Source organism: Lepus europaeus, chromosome X (genome assembly GCF_033115175.1).
Source record: "Lepus europaeus isolate LE1 chromosome X, mLepTim1.pri, whole genome shotgun sequence".
NCBI lineage: Eukaryota > Metazoa > Chordata > Mammalia > Lagomorpha > Leporidae > Lepus > Lepus europaeus.
In genome coordinates this window covers 84,204,601-84,215,254 of record NC_084850.1, presented here as the reverse complement: position 1 = coordinate 84,215,254, position 10,654 = coordinate 84,204,601, and the positions used below count along the sequence as shown (strand labels likewise).

General features: G+C 49.0%; 2 protein-coding genes across 2 annotated transcripts; both read left to right on the top strand.

Moving 5' to 3' along the window:
• Positions 1 to 2,117: 2,117 nt before the first annotated feature.
• Positions 2,118 to 2,853, top strand: LOC133753330 (tubulin-folding cofactor B-like). Its single transcript, XM_062183868.1, is given in 2 exon segments — positions 2,118 to 2,216; positions 2,218 to 2,853. Coding segments are annotated over 2 exon segments (735 nt in total).
• A 1,489-nt stretch (positions 2,854 to 4,342) lies between these two features.
• On the top strand, positions 4,343 to 6,663 carry LOC133752718 (ADP-ribosylation factor 1-like). The gene is made up of 3 exons (XM_062183079.1): positions 4,343 to 4,356; positions 5,516 to 5,585; positions 5,754 to 6,663. The coding sequence occupies exons 1-3, from the start codon at positions 4,343 to 4,345 to the stop codon at positions 6,399 to 6,401; spliced, it is 732 nt and encodes a 243-aa protein (XP_062039063.1). The 3' UTR covers positions 6,402 to 6,663.
• The last annotated feature ends 3,991 nt before the right edge of the window (positions 6,664 to 10,654 follow it).

Here is a 10,654-nt window from a genome sequence, read left to right as displayed (position 1 = left end):
CTAAACTTTTCAATTTATTTTTGAGAGACAGGGGAGTGAGATGGAGAGAGAAAGCAGAAGGGATAGAAAAGGCAGAGATATCCAGAGACAACGATGTCTCCTATTCCATGCCTCACCGCCAAAAAGCCTGTTATGACAGGGAGCAGGAGCTGAGACTTTAATCCAGGCCTTCCACCAGGTTGGCAAGAACTCAACTAATGTAGCTGTCACCACTGCCTCAAACGGTTCACACAGCGTAACCTTGAGTCACAAGCCAGAGCTGGGTATCAAAACCAGGTACCTTTTTTTGTGGATCCGGAGCATCCTAGATGATATCTTAACTGCTAGGCCAGACTCCTACTTCTGCAGCTGATGCTGTGAGCTGAGAATCTTAGAACTGAAAAACGCCCATTCCTCAATGACCTTGCACTCCTCTGGGATACATGTTACATGGAATTGCTGGTGGATGTAACGTACAAGGATGATGGTGCAGGGGAATATCTGGGAAGCCTCTACATTCCCATCAGAAAGTAAACAGGTGAATGCAACGTGGCACCTGCATCCAGTACATGAAAACACAGCAGTCCAAAGGAACACGGGAGGCTGTTAATGGATTTCCAGAGCAATCTCCTGATTGCTTACACCATTTTCAGAACAACACATAAAGTAAAAAATGCAACAATGTCGTACATGTTATGTAAAGGCACATACAGGTATATGGAAAAGTGTGTTGTACGGGCCTGGAATGGACTCACAACAAACACTTCATTGGGACGAGGACCACTTTTCTTATTCATTTATTTATCCATCTATCTATCTATCTGAGAGCTAGAGTTACAGACAGTGAGAGGGAGAAACAGAGAGAAAGGTCTTCCATCCGATGATTCACTCCGCCGATGGCCAAAACAGTAGCATTTTGCAGACACAGGTAGGGATGGCAGGGACCTGCTTGATGTGGATGATAGCAGATTCCTTAAGGACCCACTCTGCCCTGCTCTGTAACCGGCCTGCTCTAGCAGGGCAGGCTTCTCGGGTGTAGACCCAGAGCAGCCAGGATTTTGACATCCCACAAGTAAGGGGCCTTCACGCCCTCCAGGCCTTCCCTGGAGACCATTCAGGGGAGGATCTGTGAGAGAAAAGCAATGACAGCTGCATACATGGGAAAGAAAGGAAGAAAAGGCTAAGGTGAACAGAGGGCGGCTGGAGTAGGATTGGCTGGCAAGCAAGGGAAATGCTAGCACTCCAGGAAGAAACTCAGGAGAAACCAAGGAGGGGGCCACGCCCCAGATATCCGGGCTGCTCAGAACAGCGAACCTGGGGAATGGTGGTCTCCAGGAAATTATGACAGAAAAGTGGCCCTCTGGGGCCAGTGCTGTGGCACAGGAGGTTAATCCTCCGCCTGCGGCACTGGCCTTCCATATGGGCACTGGTTCAAGTCGCAGCTGCTCCTCCTCTTCCCATCCAGCTCTCTGCTATGACCTGGGAAAGCAGTAGAAGATGGCCCAAGTACTTGGGCCCCTGCACCCACGTGGGAGACCGGGAAGAAGCTCCTAGCTCGAGGCTTCTGATTGGCGTAGCTCCGGCCGTTGCAGTCAATTGCAGCACATGGAAGACCTCTCTCTCTCTCTCTCTCTCTCTCTCTCTCTCTCTCTCTGTGTGTGTGTGTGTTTCAAATAAATAAATGCAAGGACGTCGCCTCCTCAGAACCAGAGCCGGATCCAGGACAATGGGCAATGTCACCCGCGAGGCCCTGAGCAGCACTGGAAGAAGCCATTGCGCTTGGCTCGGCTGAAGGCCGGGTTTAGCCCTGGCGGACGTGCGTGAGTCTTGCCAGTCTCTGCCCTCGGCTTCAGCCCCCGCCAGGCCGCCCTGGCCGTTTCCTGGGGCGCGATTGGGAGGACTGTGAACCATGGAAGACCTCTCAGGATTGGCTGGGCCCGTCTAAGACTGCGGGAGCGTCCTCTTCCTGGCGGTGGAGGAGAGACAGCGGGGATTGGCGGAGCCGCCTCGTGGGCGCTCGTGGATTGGTCGGACCCGGGAGCGGGGGCGGGGCTAATAGCCCAGAGGCAGAGGCGGTGTCTGCGGAGCCGGTGTGAGGCGGTGGAGCCGGGTCGCGGGCCGTTGCAGGGTGCGGTGAGATGGAGGTGGCGGGGATATCGGCGCCCACGGTGACCATCTTCATCAGCAGCTCCCTCAACAGCTTCCGCTCGGAGAAGTGCTACAGTCGCAGCCTCACCACTCGCGGAATTCAAGTGCAAACTGGAGCTGGTGGTGGGCAGCCCTGCTTCCTGCATGGAGCTGGAGCTGTATGGAGTCGACGACAAATTCTACAGCAAGTTGGATCAGGAGGATGCGCTGCTAGGCTCCTACCCCGTAGACGACAGCTGCCGCATCCATGTCATTGACCACAGCGGCGCCCGCCTCGGGGAGTACAAGGACATGTCCAGGGTGGAGAAATACAAGATCTCACAAGAAGCCTATGAGCAGAGGCAAGACTCGGTGCGCTCCTTCCTGAAGCGCAGCAAGCTAGGCCGCTACAACGAAGAGGAGCGAGCCCAGCAAGAGGCGGAGGCCGCCCAGCGCCTCGCCCAGGAGAAGGACCAAGCCAGCGCCATCTCCGTGGGCAGCCGCTGCGAAGTGCGCGCGCCCGGACAGTCCCCTCGCCGGGGCACCGTCATGGATGTCGGACTCACAGATTTCAAGCCTGGCTACTGGATCAGTGTCCGTTACGATGAGCCACTAGGGAAAAACAATGGCAGTGTGAATGGAAAACGCTACTTCGAATGCCAGGCCAAGTACGGTGCCTTTGTCAAGCCATCAGTTGTGATGGTGGGGGACTTCCCAGAGGAGGACTACGGGCTGGACGAGATGTGACCCCACGGACGGGTACCCTCACTCGCCCCTCATGGACCCCACTGTGTGTATGCCTGTGGCCTTTCCCTGCCTCGTTTTAATCTGGAGAATTAAATGCCATTGACTTTTGGGGAAAAAAAAAAAGCCTGCAGTGCCAGCATCCCATATGGGCCCTGGTTCGAGTCCTGGCTGCTCCTCTTCCAGTCTAGCTCTCTGCTATGGTCTGGGAAAGCAGTAGAAGATGGTCCAAGACCTTGGGCCTCTGAACCCACATGGGAGACCAGGAAGAAGCACCTGACTCCTGGTTTCAGATCAGCACAGTTCCGGCAGTTGCAGCCATTTAGGTAGTGAACCAATGGAAGAAAGACTTTTCTTTCTGTCTCTCCTTCTCACTGTCTGTAACTCTACCTCTCAAATAAATAAAATCTTTTAAAAATAAATAAATAAGTACATTTTTTTAAATTTGACAGCTAGAGTTAGACAGTGAGAGAGAGCGAGACAAAGGTCTTCCTTCCATTGGTTCACTCCCCAAATGACCGCTACAGCCGGACCTACGCCCATCCGAAGCCAGGAGCCAGTTGTTTCTTCCAGGTCTCCCATGTGGATTCAGAGGCCCAAACACTTGGGCCATCCTCCACTGCCTTCCTGGGCCACAGCAGAGAGCTGGACTGGAAGAGGAGCAACCGGGACAGGAACCTGGCACCTATATGGGATGCCGGCGCCGCAGGCAGAGGATTCACCAAGTGAGCCATGGCACCAGCCCTAATAAGTACATCTTTTAAAAAACACTGCATAGTTTTAGCTGTCCTTCCCAGCACCCACCTTTAGGAGATTCTTGATTTCAGGCTATTTAAAGACTCGTGATGTTAACACTGACATTGCGGTCAGGGCACTGTTCCAGATCAGTCCATTGTCACGGCACCATACTCCTTTTGTATTTAATTATCAATCTCTTCTCTGTTACTGCATAGGCAATGCATGAATATCCGGTTTTTATATATAATATTCTCATTTTTTGATGTCTTCAACATTTTGGGTGATTTCTACATTTTTTCCCTTCTCACTTGTTGTCTTGACCAGTCTAACCGGAGTTTCACCAATTTCATTCTTTCTCCAAGCAACCAATTCTGGTTTTCTTATCTTTTCCATTGTATGATAGTTTCATTCCCTGATTTTGACTTTTACCTTTGTTTCTTTAACCTGTTTTTCCTTGAGTTTATGTTGCTGTTCTTTTTCTAACTTCTCATTAATTTTCAGCAATCCTCTTTTAAGGGTACCCTTTAATCTGCCATTTATCCCTGCCAGCGCAACTTTACTTGCTGCAACAAGGGTAGGAGAACAGTATTTTTGTGATCACCCAGTTCTAAATATGGCAACAACACAATATTGCACTTTCATTGGTCTGGAACCATAAATTGTGGAATATGCACGCAATGAATACCAGTTTGGTAGTGGAAATGTAGAAAGTATCACTACACAGAACAATAGGAATGCATCTTACAGCGATAACATGGAGTTAGAGAAGTAAGTAATATTTAATTACTTCATTCATATGACTGTAAACAGCAAGCAGTACCACCCCATATCATCTAAGGATGGGTATCTAGGATAATAAGGAAAGGATGATCATAAAGTAAGGAAGTGTGTTTCCTCCTGGAGCAGGAAAGTGACTGAGATCAGGCAGGGCCACCCCAGGAACAACGGGTGCTGGAGGTGATACTCTTTTGTGACCAGGGATGGAGGGTCTCCATAGAGGTGCACTTTGCAATTACTACTTAAACTGTACATACATGTTGTGATGTTTCCTTCATGTGTGTCATAATTCACTATAAATAAAGAAAAATAGCGCTGAATAAAATAACATCCTGGCAAACATATTTTAAATATTTTACAACCAGAAGAATAATTAAAATTATTTACTTGATTTTAACAGAGCTATTTCTATAAATTAGATGACATTATTCACACTGACATCTGCCAACAAATTATAACAGCAACCTCAGTTTTTATAGATATGCCATTTTTGGGTATTTTCATGTAGAATTTAATTGTAATTTGGGCTCAAAACCCATGGAGAGGCTATGCTTGGTTACAGTATCATAGAGGAGACTTGTCACTTCCATGGCCTTGTTATCGGGTCCAAGAATACAATGAGATAGGATAAATACATTCCGTTGTTCTACAGTTCAGTAGAGTGACTATAGTTAACATTGGTATATATTTCAAAATACCTAGAAAGAAGGATTTTGAATCTTCTCAGCAGAAAGAAATGATAGATGGTAATGACCCTGATCTTACCGTTACACAGTGAACACCTCTGCCAAAATTTCACACTGGACCCCATTAGTATGTGCAGCAAGCATGCTTCAGTTAAAAGTAAAATTGAATTTAAGTGCCTGGATTGTAATACCTACATGTGACCAGCTGAGGGCAGTGGCATTAAGGCTGTTGGGCGACAAGTGAGTGGCAACTGCTCTGGATTTCACACCTTGAGTTTGTCCTGCTCTTTGCTGTCTGCCACTGGACTGAGGGCTATTTATGACCAGATAGATGGTGGTGGTGGTGGTGACTTTTACTCTGATCGGCTGTGTATCGCTTGCCCTTCTGCCAACTCAACACCGTCTTTCTCCCCGCTCACGCAGTTTCTCCAGCAGCGACTTTTCCTCCTCATTTCTTCCTCCAGGCACAGACTGAGGCTACGGAGGTGTTGCCGGAAGCCTCTATTTGAGGAAGGACAGGCAGACAACCAGCAGGTGGTGTACGCAGCCCTCCAAGGCCTTCTCGCCTGCGGGGAGCAAAGGTAGAAGAATTTTCTGAAAAGTCAGCCTCCAGCCCAGAGTTTCCCCAGCTTTTGTTACTGGTCTTGTGCTCCCCACCAAGTGGCAACAGGGAAGGCTGTCACTGGTTTGTGGTATTGACAGGGTCAAATAGGAAGAGTGTCGTGGTGGGGAGCACAACCAACGCCTGGCTCCGAGCAGCCGCTGCCGAGGTCTCTGGCTTTTGTAGCTTCCACGTGTGCACAACCATGGGGAATATCTGCAAACCTCTTCAAAGGCCTTTTTGGCAAAAAGGAAATGCACATTCTGATGGTGGGCCTGGATGCTGCAGGGAAGATGGCCATTCTGTACAAGCTGAAGCTCGGTGAGATCGTGACCACCATCCCCACCATAGGTTTCAACGTGGAGACTGTTGGATACAAGAACATCAGCTTCACCATGTGGGACATGGGTGGCCAGGACAAGATTCGGCCACTGTGGCGCCACTACTTCCAGAACACCCAAGGCTTGATCTTTGTGGTGGATAGCAATGACAGAGAGCGAGTGAACGAGGCCCGGGAGGAGATCATGAGGATGCTGGCTGAGGATGAGCTGCGAGACGCAGTCCTCCTGGTGTTTGCCAACAAGCAGGACCTCCCAAATGCCATGAACGCAGCTGAAATCACAGACAAGCTGGGGCTGCACTCCCTACGCCACAGGAACTGGTACATTCAGGCCACCTGCGCCACCAGCGGGGACGGGCTCTATGAAGGACTGGACTGGCTGTCCAATCAGCTCCGGAACCAGAAGTGAATGAGTATCCCCCTTCCCCAGCTCCTCCTCTCCACCCTCCGCTTTCCTCTCATGTGGCAAACGTGCGACTCTGTGGTGCTGAGTGCCAGAAGCTGTCTCCATGGGTGGGTCACAGTGTGCATCGCACCCTGCTGTCCCTGTGCAGACGCAGCCTGCAGCCAGGTTCTTATTTAATGTAAATAGTTTCTGTTTCCACTGAGGCAGTTTCTGGTACTCCTATGCAATATTACTCAGCTTTTTTTTATTGTAAAAAAAATCAACTCACTGTTTAGTACTGAGAAGGGATTTGGGCACATTGACACCTGCCCTCCAGGAGCAGGTGGCTGTGTTAAGAGCTAGATGTCCCTCTGGGTGTTAGATCTGCTGAGATCCATTTAGTGGTTGGTTTTAATCCGAACTCAGTGCATTTTTAAAAACAGTTTAAAATACAAGCTGAGGAGAACACTGGAACACACAGCAGGGAGACTGCCTAGTGTGGGGTTTGCAGTAACAGCCCGAGTGCTGGTCCATCGGATCGTCTGCTCCCCTTTGGGGACAAAACCACCCCATGATGCACTCTGCATGGCTGTCTCTGGGTCACCCTGCATTCCATAGCCTTGTGCTTGTGCTCCTGCTCACATGGTCACCTGGGGAAGGGGGCTGGGAGGCCAGGGCATCCAACTCTCCCCTCAGGCCCCACTTGGTGAAGCACGCCGCAGGAGTAGGAGCCTGTCGTTCCTGGCACCCACTTGCTCACGCACTTGCTCAGACACGTTGGCGGGATGTGTGGGGTCTCACCAGCAGGAGCGCATACAAGCTGAGAGGGTTGGCCCCTTCTACAGCCACAGCCCCCGGAAGCACCCCCACCTCCATGTGTGAAGTAGCTTTCTCTCCCTCAGCCTGCAAGGGTCCGATTTGCCATCGAAAAAGACCTCTACTTTTTTTCTTTTGTATTTTGATAAACACTGAAGAAGCTGCAGCTGTTAAATTTATCTTGGGGAAAACCTCAGAACTGTTTTATTTGGTGTCGTGGAACCTCTTACTGCTTTCAATACACGATTAGTGATCAACTGTTTTGTATACTTGTTTTCAGTTTCCATTTCGACAAGCACTGTAATTATAGCAATTAGAAATAAAATCTCTTAACTATTAAAAAAAAAAAGGAAGAGTGTCGTGGTTATTTATTTCGTCAACTGATGAAATTAAGTGAAAATGATTCTCAGAGGCCAGGCCCTTGCCTAAATGTAAACCTCATTTCTCATTACCATGACCGTTCCATCTCTGATCCCTTTATTGAGAAGCCCAGCTGCTGTAAGTCATCTCCCATACGTAAGGGTAGGTTTGAAGCAAAAATAAAGGTACTCTTCATGTGTAAACATTACTGTAAATGAAACCTTAAGTGCTTTAAGGATGTTTTCTGATTTTTGTTAGGTGTTTCCGTCATTTTAAATTGCATCATTATTGCCAAATCTATTATACTATCAGGAGACTTTTTTTAATGTTTTGCCCTTAATTCTCAGATCCAAAGGCCTCAACTAATTTTCTCCTCCATGGATCCTTCCCCGGAATCATGGAAGCACAGAATATCAGAGCTAGAAGAACTCTTGGGGGAAACTCTCATAGGCCAACTTGCGGACTGTGTACAGGTGAGGGGTCTGAGTGTTCACAGGGGCCATGCCGTGTCAAGGGCACCAGGTGGTTCACGGCTGTGCCTCCTCATTCTCTGTTGTGTCCTTCAGCCCAGCCTTTGCAAAAGGAGCAGCCACTCCACCTCCTCACAGACAGGCGTTGTCTGTAGTGATGTGGAAGTGGTGCCGTTTCTTCCAAACCTCTTGAAGCTCTGAGCCCTGCGATTATGCTGTGTGCTTTCAGATACACGCAGAGCCTGCTTCACCCACCCGAGCCCCCCAGGTAGAGAAGCAGCTGTGCGCTTTATCCCATCCACTGCAGCTGAGCTGGGCCACCCAGGACGACTTTGCGCTCTCATAAGTTCTGGAGCAAGCTGAGAGGGCAGGGAGGGCGGGCAGGCTCTGGATGAGCAGTCAGGTGCCCTGCCTGCCTGCAACCTGCCGAACAGCACTTCCTCCTGCTGAACCTCCGTGTCTCCCTCTGTGAAAGAGGAAGGTGGCCGGGAACAGTGGTCGTCAGCCCGGGCTCCATGAACTTCCTGAACTGGTGTGCAGAGTTGTGTGGGCAGTCACCCGGGGACAGTGTACAGAGCTTTCCCCAGATCCTCCAAGGGCTGCAGGTATGGACCGAAACATCTGCCTCCAAAGCCCACATGTTGAAGTCCTAACCCCCAAGGTGACTATGTTTGGACATAGGGCCTTGAGGGCGGTAACCAATGTTGATAGAGGGTGGGTCTCTAATCCAGTAGGACTGGTGGCCTTGCAAGAAGAGACACTAGAGTTCTCTGTCTCCCAGCCATGTGAGGACACAGCAAGAAGACAGCCATCTGCAAGCCAGGAGAGTACCTTCACCCAGAACTGAATTTTCTGACAGCTTGATCTTGATCTTCTAGCCTCCAGAACTATAAGAAAATTTATTTCTGTTGTTTAATACACCCAGCCTGTGGCATTTCGCTACAGCGCTCCATAACCCAAAGAAGAGTCAGAACGAATTCTGTGACCAACTTCCTTTGTAGATAGATATTTTTTCTTATAAATGACTTTTCAGGGTACACTGCCTGGGGTAGTGTAATTGGGTCAATGGTTATGTTGAGGTTTTTCTAATAATTTGGGATTTTTATGTGTTTTGATTGAAAAATCTCATTTATATTTATTTATGCATGCATCAGTCTAGTACACACACCAAAAAAGGAAAACATAAATAAATAGTTAATTTATTCCTAGCAGTTCTTCATATTTAGTGTAAAATAGTTCCCTTTTATCTACACTTTCACCTTCCACACTTTCAACTCCTCATGGTCAACAACAGCCTGAAAATATCACATGGAAAATTCCATAAATAAAGAATGCCTGTTTTAATTTTTAAGCATTAGTTTCCACATTATTTTTTTCAGACTATTTTTTCCAGCCCTTAGAGACTAAGCTCCTTACATGGGCTTTGGGGGCGGCCATGGGCAGCACCTACAGGTCTAAATCAGGGTGGTAGTGTTCAGTCCTGCCAGGCTTCTTGAGACAAATTTCTGACTACGTTGATGTGAATGGTACAACTCACAAAATAATGTAACTTCACATACAGCTTGGGACTCATACTTACATCAAAGACACTCATATGTGAGATATCCCTGATGGCTGCAGCCTCTATTGTGTTTCAAATGATGAACTTCTTTTTTTTTTAATTTATTTGACAGGTAGAGTTATAGACAGTGAGAGAGAGACAGAGAGAAAGGTCCTCCTTCCGTTGGCTCACTCCCCAAATGGCCGCCATGGCCGGCGCTGCACCAATCCGAGGCCAGGAGCCAGTTGTTTCTTCCTGGTCTCCCATGTGGGTGCAGGGGCCCAAGCACGTGGGCCATCCCCCACTGCCTTCCCAGGCCACAGCAGAGAGCTGGACTGGAAGAGGAGCAACCAGGACTAGAACCCAGCGCCCATATGGGATGCCAGCACCACAGGTAGGGGATTAACCAAGTGAGCCATGGTGCCAGCCCCCATGATGAACTTCTTCTTTTTTTTTTTTTTTTGACAGGCAGAGTGGATAGTGAGAGAGAGACAGACAGAGAGAAAGGTCTTCCTTTTTGTCGTTGGTTCACCCTCCAATGGCTGCTGCGGCCTGCGCATCACGCTGATCCAAAGCCAGGAGCCAGGTGCTTCTCCTGGTCTCCCATGCGGGTGCAGGGCCCAAGGACTTGGGCCATCCTCCACTGCCTTCCCTGGCCATAGCAGAGAGTTGGCCTGGAAGAGGGGCAACTGGGATAGAATCCGGCACCCCAACCGGGATGAGAACCCGGTGTGCTGGGCGGAGGATTAGCCTGTTAAGCCACGGCGCCGGCCCCCATGATGAACTTCTTAATGGCCTTGTCCTTGGGGAACACATCCACTGCAGTTCTTGCAGCAAAATAGGCTGTGGCCCTTTCTGGCATGGCTGTTGTTCCTTCTTTACTTTGTCATCTTGGATTCAAGGATGTGAAAGCAATGCCTAAATTTTAAATAACATGTTTTTCTGAGTAGCACAATGAAATCTCGTGTCATGTGTCCCTCCTGGGGTGTGAGTCATCCTTGTGTTCAGAGTATGCACACCCTGTAACTACCTGCTCATTAGTTACTTAGTCATCATTTGACTGAGCAGATCAATTGTGGAGGCTTCCAAGT

Bases quoted from the DNA above. Each gene is read 5' to 3' on its own strand.
- LOC133752718 (XM_062183079.1), top strand. The intron at 5,586-5,753 runs GTGGTGTACGCA...TGGTATTGACAG, and splicing joins GACAGGCAGACAACCAGCAG to GGTCAAATAGGAAGAGTGTC.